We start from the raw sequence: 16,288 nt of genomic DNA, 5'->3' as shown, positions 1-16,288 counted from the left end.
TTAACCCACTGCGCCACCAGGGAGGGCCGGATAAGTCATGTTTTAACTCTTAAAAACACAATTTGACAAAGGGGAGCCACCAGGGGAGAGAGCAAGGGGCCCGCGGGTGGCCCTGGCCCTGGCGCAGGGACCTCATGGCTGCAGAGTGGGACACTTGGTGACCATCTCCTCCCCTTCACCTGGGGGGGCCTCCCCTCCTCCGCTAATCCGAGAAGGGTGACTGAGGAGCCAGTGTCTTGGATTTCCAGGAGCCAGGTCCAGGCTCATCAGCTGTGCTCCAGCGCACCGAGCAGTTTCCTGGAAACCCTGTCCTCTCCCTGAGTGTGTCTCAGGACCAGGCCTCGTCTCAGCCCATCAGACTTGGTGAGATGCTTAAGGGCCGCATTTCTATGAACTGCCTTATGAAGAACATAATTTAAAAATGCACATATAGGGCCCTCCCTGGTGGCGCAACAGGCTAGCTGCAGCCGCTTCATGTGAGTTTGATCCCTGCCTTCCCCGGACCTGACCCACATGGCGCCGCAGACCTCTCCTGGCCCGCCCACTGCTCCCCTCAGCAGTGTACTTCATTGATCTGCGTGTTCCGCTCCCCACTCTGTCTCTGGTGAATCCTTTCGCTGCCATGGCACCTCTGGCCTATACCCCAGCTCAGTATGCGTAAATAAATAAATCTTTAAAAAAATGTACATATGAATTAAATCTCATTTTCTTAAATCTTTTTCTCCCGCTGACTTACATTTTGGTATTGGTCAGGCCTAGTCCTGTTTCAGAGGCTGGAATAAGGATGGCCTGCAAGAGCTGTCCAGGTCCTTTCCTGAGACCACAGTGAGGACAGCCCCACAGGTTAGCTAGGCTCCAGCCCTGTTGGTCAACACGGTTCAGAAGCTATCTGGCCTCTCCCTTGATGCCCCCAGTACTGTGGGCAAGTGGCTGTGCTTCCCTCTGCCCCTGTACCCTATCTTCATCCTGTGCTGAGACAGAGCTCTCCCTGGTCTCCTCCCTGACTGTCACCTGGGCTGAGTGGTCCCCACTTGTGCCCCAGTTATCTGGCTCATTCCTGCCTCCCCATCTCCTCCATCACTGTGTTCCCCGACCCTGGCCTGTTTCTACATCTATGACCTTTTTTTCACAGATGGATTTCCTGGATTGTCCCAGAAAATTCTACCCTCCTCCCTCCATCACTCCAGAATCATATCCAGCTACCACTCCTGGCATCAGACACAAAAATTCTTGGTTCATGCATGGCTCTGGCCCAGGTTTGCTGGGTACCAGCTTGACTTTGACTAATGCTTATCTCCTGGTAGGGCCAGGGGTCAGTAAAACAGGCACAGCAGGGCTCTCTCTGGTGGCTCAACAGGTTAAAGCACTGCATTATGAAGCTCTCTGAAGCCACTGCAGCATGAGTTTGATCCCTGGCCAGGGAGGTGACCCACATGGCGTGGCAGACCTTGACTAATCCACCCGCTGCTCCCCTCAGCAGTGTATTTCAATAGATCTGCCTATTCTGCTCCCCACTCTGTCTCTGGTGAATCCTCTCACCCACCACACCTCTGGCCTGTACCCCAGTTCTGTAAGCATAAATAAATAAATCTTAAAAAAAAAAAAAAGGCACGGTATCAGGACAGCATCTCCAGAAACCAGCATGATCATTCATCATTTTTGCAAAGGGAACAGTTTGTATGTTCTTTAATTGGAGCAGACTACAGTAAGAACGACTTGAGCCCATACTGGCACACTGTAAGTGTCCTATCTGGCCAGGTCAGGATGCGTTGGGACCCTGGTGGTCTGCCTACCCCTCTGGGTGGATTGCTGATCAGATCTTCAGTTTCTGTTTTCCTCTTCTGAGGCAACTCTCTCTGCAGCTGGGCTCAGCCCTAGGTTCTACTCTGCATAAAGAATAGAGCACTCTCCACCCTCAAGCCTGCCTTTGGGTGAGTGGTGTACTATAGGGTGAGGCATGAGACAGGCAGGCTAGACGGAAAGATGATCTCATTCAGGGATCACTTGCTGAAGAGAGGAGAGTTCCTGCTATTAAAACCTGGCTCTGATCATAGCTCAATCACCACCTTCCTCCAGGACACCAGGCTCCAGGTCATTCAGGATCACCCAGGGCCCCACATGTCCACAGACAGTGTAGTGCTTTGGTCCAGACGCTACCTTATTGTAACAAGGCAGGTGACTGCCCTCGGGTGGCTGGTCGAAGCTGACAGGCACCTCCTCTGACTCGCTGGCCCGAGACTGCACTCCAGGGCTGCTGGGTGTGGAAGGTGGGCTGTGAAATGGGGACACCATGGCCTTGAGTCCAGGGCTCTTGGGGGAGGCCCCAGGTAGCAGGGTCCCTGGATTGAAAACTAAGTTGGCCTGTTGAGAGAAGATGAGACATTTCAAATAGGAGCGGTGTGAAGAGATGCGCTCCTGAGCTTCTGTATAGCTTGTTGAGTGCCAGGCCTCAGAACTGGTTGCGACCAGGTAACACGTGGCTTTTCGTGTTACTTCCCAATCAGGTAAACTTGTCACGCCATGCCCTGCTCCTGGAAGCATTACCTGTTCAAATGCCTCTCCTGCTCCTGGTTTACACAGGCTGTATTCTGGGATGCCCAGAAGCTACTGATTTAGTACAACAAAATGCCCTGGAATGGCCCCAAGTTATAGACAAAGAGGCTGTAACAGCAACCGAGAGCATCTGCAGCCACTAGGATTAGGGGCAGTGCTGTGAGTCAGCCCTGTTTATCACCTTTGTCCTGGATGCCTGCTGTTTGCTGGGCACATGGAATTTTCTGGCCCACAAAAACCCTACCTGTTCAGTTTTGTTTTTGTTGCCCAAACCAGGACCGTGGCTAAGGAACTTGACTGGTATTCCAGCCAGGTCTGTTTGTCCCCTTAGTGGATGCTAGAGTGGGACACACAGCCCTATCAGTGCAAAGCTAGTGGATCCCGTGTGTGAGCACGCGTGGGGCCTTGCAGTGGCGCTGAAAGAGAATGCAAATGAAGCCTGAGGACAAGCAGCAGCAGGCGAGCAAAGAGAACTGCGGACACGGAGTAGGAGGCGGTGTCCCAGATTCACCTCATTGGCCCCCAGAACGTAATGCTGCTGGCCAGGTGGTAACGGAGGGATAGTCGGCCACACCCGACTGCTCTTTAGCGCCACCTCGCGGCTCCACCCCCGCTGCGCAGCCCTCGCAATTTCAAATTGGGAAATCCGCTCTGAGAGTTTGGAATGAAATGGATCTTAAGTAGTCCGGAGAAAACCGGAAGTTTGAATGGTAGATTACTAGAGTGCAGAAAAAAAATACAGTTCCTAACTCGTCCTGTAGAATATTTAGAAGGAAAACCTACCGGATGATGCATTTCTTAGTTCTTTCCCCACATATTCCGGCAATGGAAGACGCCTAAGGATTTTGGCAAGTTATCACACTATTGCCAGCATGCAATATGAATGAGACCAAGCAGTAGAGTTCAAAACTCACTGTCAGGTTGCTGGGTTTCCCGGAGAGGAAAGGAGAATGAGGCTAAGGCCGCGGGGTTCAGAACGTGTGGGAACTAATTTCACACTTGGCTAGGGCTGCAGGGAGGCGGAGGTCCCAGTTCTGGGCTACACCCTCAGGCTGAGGGCAGGAGGGGTGTGGAGCTTTGAGATGCCTCTGAGATCCCGGTTATGTGCGCAGGGGCCTTGGGCGCTGCTAGTGTCAGGGGATAGCAGCAGGATGGAGCCAGGGCCTCTCAGTAAGCATTAAACTTCTTCCCGGCACTCCCCAGGGTAGACTCACACTTGGTAAACCAGATTCGCTTACACTGACCCACCTCAGGCTGGGGGCCAAATCCCTACACACTCCCATCGCTGCGAGGCAATGAAGGCTGTGGTTAGCAGGCTGAGACATCCTTAACCGGAGTCCATGAGCCAGTTCTGGGCCCAGATGGGAGGAGACGCCACACAGAACTTAATGAGCTCCTCGTAGCTGCAGGGATTGCAGCGAAGCCTGGCGCACCTTTCACAAGCACCCAGATGTATTGGTCTGCCCCTCCTCTGTGCTTCAGCTCATACTGTCCCCACTCTGGTGGTGCCTCCTCCCTCCTTTCCAGGTGCCCAGCCTTTGAGGACTCACTGGGCATAGGTGGTTCACAAAGTATTCATTGATGACTCCTGCTGACTCTGCCCTGCACCTGCTCTACAATTCTAGAGCCGTGGTTCTCAGGTGTCCTGGGTGGGATAATTTGTGCCCCCAGCAAACATCTGCAAATGTTTGGCCACATTTTTGGTTGTCACAACACGTTGCCAAGTGCTATAAGTGGGCATCTAGTGGGCAAGGACCAGGAATGTGGTTACACATCTTGCAAGTGCTCAGGACCATCTCTGCAACAAAATTATCCAGCCCCAACAATGCCAAGGTTGAGATGCCTGGTCTAGAGCAGTAGGAGCTGGGCAGTTACATATACTTTAGATTTCTGGTATTTACTTTCCTGTGTTATATCTTTAATTATAACATATGTGTAAAGGTCTCCCCAGCAAGACTATGGACACAAAGGCAGGGTCTTTGCGTCATTCACAGGCCTGAGAGAAGCCATCCCAGCTTTGTGCACCTGGATGAGGGCTCTGGGCATGTGAGGAGACAGGGGCTGAGAGAGGGCAGAACGCTTTGCAGAAGACAAAACTGGCTCCAGAAGTGCCATGCCCAGCAGCTGAATGGCAGCCCTGAATTTCAACCCTGATGTGGCTGGTGGCATGCAGGCCTTGGGGGGAGCAGTCCTGGCTGTTCTTGGAGCATTTCTTGCACTATAATATCCCCAGAAGACTCATGCTGCACCCCTTTACCCATCAGCCACCATTAGTAGCAAACTACACAAACTCATGCTTAATAAAGTTCTTAGTTAGTCTGTGATCCCAGGTAGAGATCCACGCCCTTCAGGGTCAATGGGCTTTGAGTTGGCTATCAGAGGCCACCTCTCCAGGTGACAAATGGGGCCAACCTAGAAGCCCCAAAGACATGGAAATGTCAGATCAGATAGGGTTTAGAATAGAGGGAGCAGTGGGTAGCCATTCTGCACTTACCTGAAGCTTTTCAATCAGAGGTGAACTCTTCACCTTGATTTTAGGAGGGTGACTCGTATTGGGAGCTGGTTTCTACAGAACAAATGGACCAAAACAGCCAAATGAGTAAGGAGGCAGGATTCCGGCTGGGGCTCCCATGCCGAGGTAGAAGAAGAGAGAAAAGTTTCATCACTTTTCCTCAGTGACCTACTTACCTCATCTGGGCCCGGATGAGGCCGTCTCTGCTCCTCAACCTCCCTCATCTCACCACTAGTGAGATTACTTGAAGCTATGAATCAAAGGAGGCAAGAAAGACCTGTCTGGAACACAGCAGGCCCACCATACCAGGAAGAATGACTTTGCGGTCATTTTGAGGGAATGAACTATGCTATGTCTGAGGCAGGTAAGCGCTTCACCTCATGACCTTCAACAACATGAGCCAATGAGGCAGGGGGTTTCAAAGAAAGAAGGTAAAATGGCCAGCCATTTCATTTGTCACAAACAAACCAAGAAGTCACAGACCACAACTAAAACCCCACAGAGCCATTATTGAAATTCCTCCCTGGAACAAATGCTACTTTGGAAAATCCCATCCCCCATACTTTTTTTTCCATCCCCCATATTTTTAAGTTATCATTTCCCAAAACTTAAGAGTATTTGTTATGATTGAGCAGATGTTTATTGAGCACCTGCTACATCCCAGCATTCAGCCAGCCCTCTCCCAGTGGTCAACAGCTGGGCAGTATGGAGCTCACCACAGGAGTGCTGTGTTAGTCGGAGATATTTTTGTGATCGGTGTATGTCAGAAGCTTTGTCTGCCTTTGGATTTTATATTCTCTGTAAAGATGGGCTCCTACTTTACTTTTGCATAAAATCCCTACAACTTGAACTTGGCTGCACAGCATGTTGATCCTTACTTTATGAGAATGTTGACAGTAATAATAATAATAATGCTGACAGTGAGGGTGAGGATGATGGTGAAGAAAAAGGAAAAAGAAGATGATTTCCATGGCAAGGGACAGAAGCCAAGGGAGAAAAGGGTTTTCCCTAGAGTTCGGAGATGCAATCATATTTCCATCTCACCCTGCAACTGATCTGATGGTAAGAAGAATAACACCAATCTCAAAACTCTGGGACAGTTATTGAGTGGGAGGGCTGGATTTGGGTGATAAAAGGAAGGAGACACTCAGCTGAGCTCCTTGTGATCGCTTTAAGGCCCAACGTCAAAGGAAAGACGCTGGAGGAGGACAGTCCCTGGCTGGCCCCCCCCCCCACTTCTCAATCTGCCTTTGGCAGGAGTCAGATGGACGTGCCAGCTTCAGCCTCCACAGCCCAGACACAGACAGGGAGCTGGAATAAATACCTCAGAGTTCCTCCAGCTCCTAAGTGCTCCTGGCTTCATGGTTTTACAGGATCCCAGTCATCTAAGGAGCTCTGTCTTTAGGGTGTACAAGGAGCTTCCAGTGCAACTACGTGATCCTCAACTTCTGTGCCTCACAGAGAAATCTCTCACGGGCCTGTGTTATACTGCTCTAGGGGCTGTAGCAACGAATGTGTTGACAAAGCTCGCTTTATGTAGCTGCCTAACGTCCTCCCGTCCCCAGTTGACCACTATCTTCTGAAGTCAGTGGAAATTCACCAAACCTAGCCCTTTCACTATGAGTGAGTCCTGCCTGAACCACCCACGAACCACCCACCCATCTTCTAGAGAAGATGGAGATAGAATTCAACCTTCAAGGAAGAATCCACCATAATGGTCACTGCAGTTGCAGGGGTTGGCAGCAGGTGGCAGCACGTTCCTTGATATTTAACCAGCCTCTCCAGCATGGGGCGAACTTCTAGAAGAAAAACAGCTTTCTACCTTTGGGTATGTGTACATGTCATATACGGGATGAGATTATATATATACTTATAATGTCTAGAAATTATGGATCAGGTGGGAGTATTTCTCATTCCACAGGTTCTCAGCATAAGTAAGTCCCCTTTGGCTGGGCTCTCCAGAAAGAGGTAACTCTGGCCCCTTCAGCTCACCCACTATCTCAAGCCTAAGCAGGCAGAAGGAGGGAGCTGGGTGAAGAGGTGAGGTGAGGCCTCCCTTTGGCCCCCAAGGCTCTGGCCATGCAGGTGTATTCTGGGAGCACAGAAGTGCAGGCAGCAGTTTCTACCCAACTGGGCCAGACAAAGCTGGTTTCTCCTTTATTTCTATATGAAGTTCAAGGCAACAAAAAGTCATCAGTGCAGAGAACCAAAAACCTGTCACTCCAAAAACCTAAACTCCACTTGCCTGTTCATCCAGCTGTTCTATGATTAGCAGTCAGTGGTACCCCAAGGCCTGAAACCTGCGGGTTTATTTCTATTCAATTAACCAGACCCACCCTGCTTTCATTCCAGGGCATAAACATCCCCATTACTGATCTCCTGTCCCCATTTTACAAATAAGGAAGCAAGCTCAGGGGTAGAAATCGGTCAGCAGAGACAGCCTCACAGAAGAAGCACCAGGGTGGAGTGTGAAGGTCATGGAGAAGTTGACCCTCGATAAAGAGAAGTTGTAGGTCATGACATTGACTGATAACCCAGAAAAACCACAGGATGATGTTAGCACTTAGAAACATACACATGCCTCATGGAAAACAAACAAACACCTTAGGTTTTTTTTTTTTTTTTTTTTAAAGGGTTTTTACTCCAGAATAAAACTCTGTTCAGAGTGTCCGTGGGGTGGGGTACTGGGGGAGTGGAGGGGTTGGTGTGTGTAGGGGCCCTCTCAAAGCAGATGTTGCCCTAGATCTGCTAGACCTGCCGCCTCCCTATTTGACCAGGAGCAGCTATGAGCTTCTGCTTTAATCGATGGACTTTGCTGTGTCTTGGATTAACAAGGGTACATAAACCTCTGATCTGTCAAAAGATTTCACTTTTTAGGTTAGAAAGTGCATGAACGAAGGAGGTGGGCCAAGTTCACATGGATATCCAGTGTCTATCATCAAGATGCTAGTCCCCCAAAATGAAGGGGATGTTGGAATAGGTGGTTGAGGTGGGATTTGGGAACTGGCCTTTCTCTGGCTTGTTTATTTTATTTCGAAGCTGGCCAGCCAAGAAGGACGGTAAAACATGCAAATTCATCTCTGGCAGAGACTACAATGAAGGTTTTTGGGCTGCCTCGATGGGGCGTGAAAAAAACGGCCCTCTTTGCTACAATTAGCTAAGTTGGGTAGGTGAACACCCAGGCTGGGAGTCTATTACTGGCTATGATGTATGATACCAGAGCCTTCATTAAGCTGGTAACATTGGCTATTTATATCTGAGGGCAATGAGGCCTCCTGCACATGCTGGTTTTCTTCCAATGATGCAGAACAATAGTGAGGCTTGACAAGATACTGCAGAGACCCACAATTCTTTCACATTGCAATTCTCCCTATGTGTGCACAGTCCCTCTTTCCACATGGAAGAACACATAACTCAGATCTGGAGGAAAATACAGATTTTATGAGTCCTGAATTTAGTCTCTTTGGAAGGGCTCATTTTCTTTGCTAAAATTTCTAGGCTTGAAAAATGGCGTTCTCTTCTCATATACACCGGAAGAGAGGCTCAGTGGAGAGTAGGAAAGAGCCTAGTTTTCAAAGCAAAGGATTAAGAAGCATGAAGAAGATTCCTCTCTGAATCTGAAAAGGACAAATTCCCTGCACAGATTTCAAGGTCTGTCTATGTAGCTTCTGGGCCCTCTTCTGTAAGGAGAAATCGCTCACAACCACATCCTCTGAGCCCACAGCAGCACTTACCTCCTCACCATTCTGGCCCAGCTCTACTTTGGGGGGAAACAAGGGGAGAGAGCAGGGCGGTTTCCTTCTTGTTGGTTTACTGGCTGGTGTCTGGAGGGAGGGTGACATACACACACAGAGAAAAAGAGAGCTAGTCAGGCAATAGCGAGGGAAAGAAGGCAGTGGAAATTGGTTTTAGGAATGGTTAGGGATGATGTCTGTAGTAGAAAAGAATGGAGGGAAGGGACTGCGTGTTAGAGACTGCTGGCACGATGTAAATTGACATAAATTCATTCTATTTAATCGACTGCCCATGGTGACGTTCAGCCTCTGCTCTGCCTAGTGCTTTCCTGCTGGAGAATTCTCCTTTGCTTGAGATTCACTGATCTGAAACATCTCAAAATTACACCCACATCCAGAACTGCCAGCACTTTGAGGCCAGTACTATTTCCTTTACCCTTTCTGACATTCCTATACTATCTAGAAATCACGGACTAACTTTTCAAATTGGAAAGCAAAAATGGGCCCTCCCTGGTGGCATGGTTAAAGCACAGCACTATGAAGCTGTTCATAGCCACTGCAGCACGAGTTCGATCCCCAGCCAGGGAGGTGACCCCCAAAGCACAACAGACTTCTCCTGTCCCACCCGCTGCTCCCCTCAGCAGTGTATTTCAGTACCTCTGCCTGCTCTGCTCCCCATTCTGTCTCTGTCTCACCCTACCCCCAAACCTCTTGCCTGGACCCCAGTTTTTTTTTTTTTTTTAAAGATTTATTTATTTGTGCATACAGAAGTGACCTGGACCCCAGTTTTTGTATGTATAAATAAGTGTTAAAAATAAAAAGAAAGCAAAAATGAAAAATCACTCACCTGAAGCATGACAACTAAATAGCTGATACCTTTAGAAGCCATTATCACCCTGACCCCCTTCCTCCCCCTTCTTTCACTTCTAATAAGCCCCCCAAATCAGCCCCCCTTTTATACTGTTCTCTCTAGCAACATCCTTCCAGAGTTCATTGGTCTCTAGCTCCCTATCCTTCCTGATCTCTGACTTCCCACCCAAACGTGTTTCCCTTCAAATATCTCTCAATTCAGAATCTGCTCCCACCTTGCCTTGCTCAGGACTCTTAGCACCAGGGCAGGCACTGGGTGTAAGGACCGCTATATTCTGCAATTCATATCTGTGCAAAATCTAAGTGGATGCAAATGCATCCAGACTCTGATAGGTGGGTCTGTCAGCCCTCTGCCCCTGTGTTTCCTCTCTCCTGGCCTCCGCCTGGTGGGGAAAGATCCCGCCCAGGCTCAGCAGCTTGGAGACATTCTTCACATTCAGAGGGACCCCTCTCTGGCTTCTCTTCCTAATTTGGTAGCTACGGAGCCTCCCCCCCCTGACCTAGACTTCCCCTTCCTCCTGCCCCCTCCCAGGAGAGGGGCTCCAAAGGCCCCTGACTTACTTCCTTTGCAGTGGCCGCCTGCTCCCGAAACCGCCCAGTCAGCTGGGCCACCGAGGGGGGCGCCGAGTCATCCACGTTGGCATTGGTCTCTGCCATTCTTTCCTGGCAAACCAAGGGGAAACAAATGTTAATCCACTAATGTGGACCAGGCTCTGCTCAGAGTTGGTTCCCGTGCCACCCAAGCCATTGGTTTTGTGGCCACAAACCACACATGTGACAATGAGCTCTTTCATAGTATTTTGCATTCAAGGATTTAAAATAACACCTAGTCAACTAAATTTCATGTTCAGCGTCTCAACCCTGGGTGTGACTCTGGGACTCTGGAGAGGAATGGTCTGTGAGCCTGTCCTGGAGGGCTGCCAGGGGTTGGGGAGCAGTGCAGACTTCAGCTCCTCAGCTGTCAGTGACCTGGCCTGAAGCTTGGTGTTTTGGTGGCAATTAGGTGTCTTCTTGCTTGGTTGGACCAGGATTTGAAAGTTGGTGGTAGGAGGCAATTGGCGATAGAGGCCCTCAATTGCATACAATGAGATGAGCAAATGCCCTTTATTCAGGTTTATTTTCTTTTTAAGATTTATTTATTTATTTATGCATACAGAACTGGGGTACAGGCCAGAGGTGCAGGGGCAGTGAGAGGCTTCACCAGAGGCCGAGCAGGGAGCAGAACAGGCAGATCAATGAAGTAGACTGCTGAGGGGATCCGTGGGCAGGTCAGGAGAGGTCTGCCGCGCCATGTGGATCAGCTCCCTGGCCAAGGATAGAACTGGTGTTGAAGCGGTTTCAGTGCGTTTCATGGTGCTGTGCTTTAACCCATCGCTCCACCAGGGAGGGCCCTTTATTCAGTTTTTAACACATATACACATACCTTGTTTTCTCTGCTTAACTGGGTGATTTGGGCAAAATATCATTTGCAAATATTAATTGAATTCACAAATAAATGACATGAGAAGCTGGCTGCATAATGGCTGAGAACCAGACTGGATTCTATCACTCAGTAGATCCATATGTTAGGAGATCAGTGACCTTGGGCAAATGACTGGATCTCTGAGCTGACCTTGACAATAATAATAGTAGCACATCATTGAAAAGTTTGTTCTATGGATTAAGTGACTCCCTAGTAATGTGTCGGGAGCAGGCCTGGCAGGTTACAGGTGCTGCTATTCCAAGCTACACTGGGGTCTTCTTGAAAGTCCCCCTGATAGGTTTCCCCAAGCTGGTTATAGGCCTGGGCATGTCCCTGCTGTGCCCCCAGGGATGAGTCATCAGTTCACAAGGGCCGACCCTCCTCCTCCCCCCAAGATCACTGAAATGTCAAGATGTCCCCAGACAACATTCGCCCCGTGTGCTATACCTAGACACCACTCATCTCCATTTTTCTGTTTGACTCCTTGACATGCAGGATGAGACATGTGGGCTGAAATGTCCACCTCACTGTGGTCTTGTTACAACATGACTGATAGAAGCAAATGCCCAGCCCCAGCACATTAGGCTTTTGTTTATGTGACATTGATGACAGCACTTATTACAAAAACTGAAAGCTCCACCACACTTCCTGTCATCATAGCTAGCCTGGAACTGGGAGGATTTGGGCTGTGGCTTGTCTGAGAAAGTTCATCTCTGCCTTTTCCCGCAGCTCAGAGCCTCCAAGGACAAGACTTTTCCCTCCCAGCAGCAAGTCCGCATCCCTGTACACAGCCTACCACACCCCCAACACACACACACACACACACACACACACACACACACGCACACACACACACCAAGCCCTCCTTTTACTGCTCCATGATTTCCTCTTTTGGTGCTCCCTCATACCAAAGTGCCGTTGCTGATGCTTTGATGCAGCTTTCCTTGGAGGGGCTGTGGAGGAAGCAGACCCCCACCAACTACCACCTGGGCACAGTGAAGTGAATAGAGGCAAAAATTTTGCAGAAGGTTTAACATAGAAACATGAAGTCCCTTCTAACCGGTGAACAGGTTGTTGTGGAGGAAAAGACAGATCTTTCTTCATTGTCTCCTGCTGTAATTCATTTTCATCCCCCTTTCAGTCTAAAATTAAGTGTTGATTTCTCATGAAGCTGTAATAGGATTCACCTCTATGCAAGATGCCCAAGTCCCCATAACACTGAGGAGGAGAAGGGGCCCCCTGAACAGCGCCCACTAAGGAGACGTCAGACACAGTCATCCTGCCCGCTGTTCCCGCCCCCCCAACCCCCTGGAACAACAGTCTTGAGGGACAGTGTGTCAATTGAGCCACTCTTGGCAAAGGTGCTGGGATAATGGGTTTGTCCATCTGTCTAACTTCCTGCCACATACCCGATCGGTCTCTGTCTGTGGCTATTTATTGCTTAGGTCCCGCTGACGGGGCACTTTACCTCAGCTCCAAAGGCGCCAACCACTGGAGGTGCAGGAAGATGCATTCCAGATAAAAATAGAAGTGCGCAGGAGTCAGAACCTCCTCCCTAACATCCCTGTCTCAAATTGGGCTTGGCAAGGGGCTCGGAGCAAGAGGACATTGAGACTTCTGGAAACATTTAAGGCTTCAAAGTTGGGTTTGAGGAAAGCTTGTAATTGATGGGGGTTTGTTTTCCAGGAGCCAGGTGAATGGTTTCCTTCAGGTCTGAAGCCTTGTGAGGTCACTCATCCCTGGTCCCTCTCCAGACACTCCTCGGTCTGTGTGGTGGAAGACTGACCGACCAGCCCCTGCAACCCAGCGGGGCACACTGAAGTCCAGAGAGGGCAAGTCACTCAGGTAGTGAAATTGGAGAAGCCAAATGCAATAGTCCATGAAACGCTTGATTTTCATCCCGGAAATCCTACAGTGGACATCAGTTAAGTGGCACAATTTGTGACTATTTTGAAAATGGTAAACTGATTTAATAGTGAAATTATTATGAATCACTAGGCTCATAGGGTCGATGGAAATAGCAAAGCCTTGGGGATAGACAGGGACTTCTGGCTCAGCCTGTTTGAGGCTTGGCCTGAATTCCTGCCTTGCAGTTCTGGCAGGTCCAGCTACTAACTTCCCTGGTGGTTTCAACGCATATCATCTCAGTCCCTGCTGGGAAGCGACTCTTTCCACAGCTCTCTCAGGTCTGAGACCAGATTGGTAAGGCTGCACTGATCCTGACTATGTTCTTAGTTCTGACAAGGACTTCAGTGTCTCGCAGCTCCATGATATCCTGTGCTCCACAACCACCACAGGGCTCAGCATCTTTTTCCTGTTCCAAAGATGGCTATAAGCTGAACCTTTCATATAGAGACTGGAACACAGAAGGTCCCTCATTGACTGGCCCTGTCTTCCCCTCCCCCATCCAGTCCAGCTTGTGGGGTCAGGGCCTCCTCAGGGACACTGTCAACTCACAGGGTCCTGGCCTGCCTCATCCACACTCCGGGTCTTGACAACTGCTTTGACCTCTACTTGTCCTTCTTTTGGGGCGGTCAGCCTCCATGCCGCAAGTCTGTCTTCTGGACTTATCTCCCTTTGTGCCCTGTTTTAGTTGACACTTGTCTTTATTATAGATTGCAGGCCTCGGCTCCAGCTTCCTGGGCCTGACCTTGTTTACCACACCCTCCTTGCTACTGTTCAAGTCTGGTGCTTCCAGTCAGCATGGAAACCACTCTTGTGGCTTTGCAGAAGAGAGCAGAAAGTCATCTCTGGTGTTTACTTTCCATTTTAGGGGAATTCCTTCTGAGAACTAAGGAGTCCTGTTTTGGGACAGACAGAAACTTCCCACGTAAGATTGCCATGTTGAATAAATACAATTTGGATGCTGCCGACCATCCACATAGTAGAATCTTTGTGTACGGATTGGGGTTAGACTCCACCTCCCTCCCTGGGTCTGTCCCTGCTTCTCCATCCTCCTCTTTGGTCTGAAGTCTAAGTATCTTAGTAGTTTCTGGGCCATGTTTTAGGGAAGCAAAATACCAGTGGAGGACTCTTCATCGATAGCTTGAGAGAAGAGGTGATGAGTAGATTCTGCCTGGGGCTGAGGAGCTCGGCTATTGGCTAGTAGGAAGGTTCTCTTGCTCACAGTTAAAATCCAGAGTCTGGCAAATATAAGCTATACTCCTTGCTCCTTTCTCTTCACCCTTTTCTCTTCAACCATTGTTAAGCCATTGGAGCAACAGAATCAAAACTCCTTGGAATGTCACAATGATCCCAGCACCTTCTTTCTAAATCTATGCCTGATTCCTCAATTCACCCCACATTCAACCATGAACATCCTGGCATCATGAACTAGCAACAGTCTGGGAACCTAGTAGGCCCGTTTGTTCACCCATCCCTTGAGAGCAGTTGCTAAGTCCTTACAGCACTAGAAGTATTTCAACCATTCTCAAAACCCTCTTCTAGAACAGGAAATGGTCCAGAATTGTGAAGTACCTTGTGATTCAATGACCAGCACCAGAGTTGACTGGATTCCAAAACTTTAGCTTTTCCACTCCAACATGCTAACTTTAGATTGTTACAGGAAGTATTATTCAGTCTCATCAATAGCATTTACTATCCTAGGCTCTGGGGTATAATAGTGAACGGAACCCGAGTTCCTGCTCTTGAGGACTTGCAGCTCCATTGGGGAAACAACCAATATACACAAATACAAATATTTTGTTCAATGTTATGAATGAGATATAACAAGCTGCTTTATTTATGGGGGATGAGGGAAGACATCTCTGTCTTCCCTCAGGTCACCTGAGTTCTATGTCAGACTGGAGGAAAAGTGTTCTGAGCAGAAATGACAGGCGAGAACAGAGACTGAGAGATCAGGACACATTGCCCACAGGTGTTCAGTGGAAGCTCCAGGCTGGAGCCAAACACGGAGAGTAACCTGGAGATGATATTCAAAGTCACAGGCTGGATACAATCATAGGAAGTAAGGCGGGGGAGGCACAGGGGTCCACAAAGTGAGCTCAGAACTGCCTCCTGCTAGCCCTGAGCAGGCCACCCTTCACAAGGCCAGGGGCAGCTCCTGTCGTTCCCACGAGCAGCTCACAGACACTGGGCCGCAGATTGGAGACAGGTTGTGTGGGGGCCAGATGATCTCTGGCTTCAGTGAGAAACTCTGGAAACCACTGAAGAAAAGCCTGGAGTCTTCCACCTGGCTGCTGGGTCATTTCCTCATCATTTCTAGAGCAAGTACAGACATTAGAGAATGAAGTGGGGTAACAGTGAGTCCTCAGGAGTGATGGATCTTGGGAAAAGGGGAACATGAGGATGGATAGGAAGTGACAAAAAGCAACAGCTCCATGAGGCAAAGGAACAGAAACATATCCAGTCTCTGTCACTTAAGACATTTTGGTCAATGATGACTTTGTATTCAGCAGCGGTCTTATGGTTCAGCCTCAGCCCATAGTAGACTGTGCTATTTAGGTTTGTGACATGCCCATAATGAAGAAACCATTGCTCGGTACACATCCCTATTGCTAGGGGATGTGTAGATGTACATGTAAACATGTTATCAAATATTTCACTTAAGACCAAAAAGGTCCCAATATTCCCTGCTACCCACTTGCAGGCTTTGGGGATCTGAAAATAGCAGGTGCTTGGCCTCCAAGATTCTCTTTCAGGGAAAAGTCCACACAGGATATTTGCTCACACCAGTGACCTGTAGGCCCCTCACCTAGGGCACGTGTCCTTCTTCAGGACCTCCAAGGGTCCCTTTTCCTCCCAGGATGTGGTGTTGCAGCTCAGGGGCCTGGCAAGGGTTTTCAGCCCTCAGTCAGTGGGGCACGGTCCTGCTGGCTTCAGTGGTTTTTTAAGATCAGTGTAGACCACAGCCTCAGGTGCCTGGCAACATCAAGGTAGGGCCAGCAGGTTAACAGTGGTGGCACAGGCAGGATCTATGTCCAGGCATATTGCCAGGTAACAGCAGGGAAAACAGAGAAATGAGAGGGAGGTGTTCACCCCAAATGTGGACTGGGGGCTTACTGTAATTTGGGAGAACACAAAGGTGAAGTTTCTCTCTAAAACCTACATTTATATCACATAAAGATAAAAAATTTGATTCTGCTGGGCCCAGGGTAGGCAGCATGATGGCAGTGGAAAGAACTACAGATTCAGATC

The 16,288-nt window shown here is 49.1% G+C and overlaps 1 protein-coding gene across 4 annotated transcripts in view; it reads right to left on the bottom strand.

The window, feature by feature from the left end:
* The window catches only part of RCSD1 (RCSD domain containing 1), a 60,354-nt gene that overhangs the window by 5,354 nt on the left and 38,712 nt on the right, over positions 1-16,288 (bottom strand). For 2 of the 4 annotated variants that reach the window (XM_012728830.1, XM_012728831.1), the window contains exons 2-5: positions 10,231-10,332; positions 8,800-8,889; positions 5,048-5,119; positions 2,158-2,361 (exon numbers count right to left, since the gene is read on the bottom strand). In XM_012728830.1, the coding sequence (XP_012584284.1) occupies positions 2,158-2,361; positions 5,048-5,119; positions 8,800-8,889; positions 10,231-10,326 (462 nt within the window). In that variant the 5' untranslated portion in view covers positions 10,327-10,332. Of the gene's footprint in view, positions 1-2,157; positions 2,362-5,047; positions 5,120-8,799; positions 8,890-10,230; positions 10,333-15,845; positions 15,886-16,288 lie in introns of those variants that run through there. The other 2 variants (XM_012728832.1, XM_012728833.1) reach the window with 2 other exon arrangements.

This window comes from Condylura cristata, unplaced genomic scaffold (assembly GCF_000260355.1).
Source record: "Condylura cristata isolate star-nosed mole 26May11 unplaced genomic scaffold, ConCri1.0 scaffold00024, whole genome shotgun sequence".
NCBI classification, from domain to species: domain Eukaryota; kingdom Metazoa; phylum Chordata; class Mammalia; order Eulipotyphla; family Talpidae; genus Condylura; species Condylura cristata.
The sequence above is the reverse complement of the archived record's forward strand: the minus strand, read 5'-3'. Positions and strand labels throughout refer to the sequence as shown.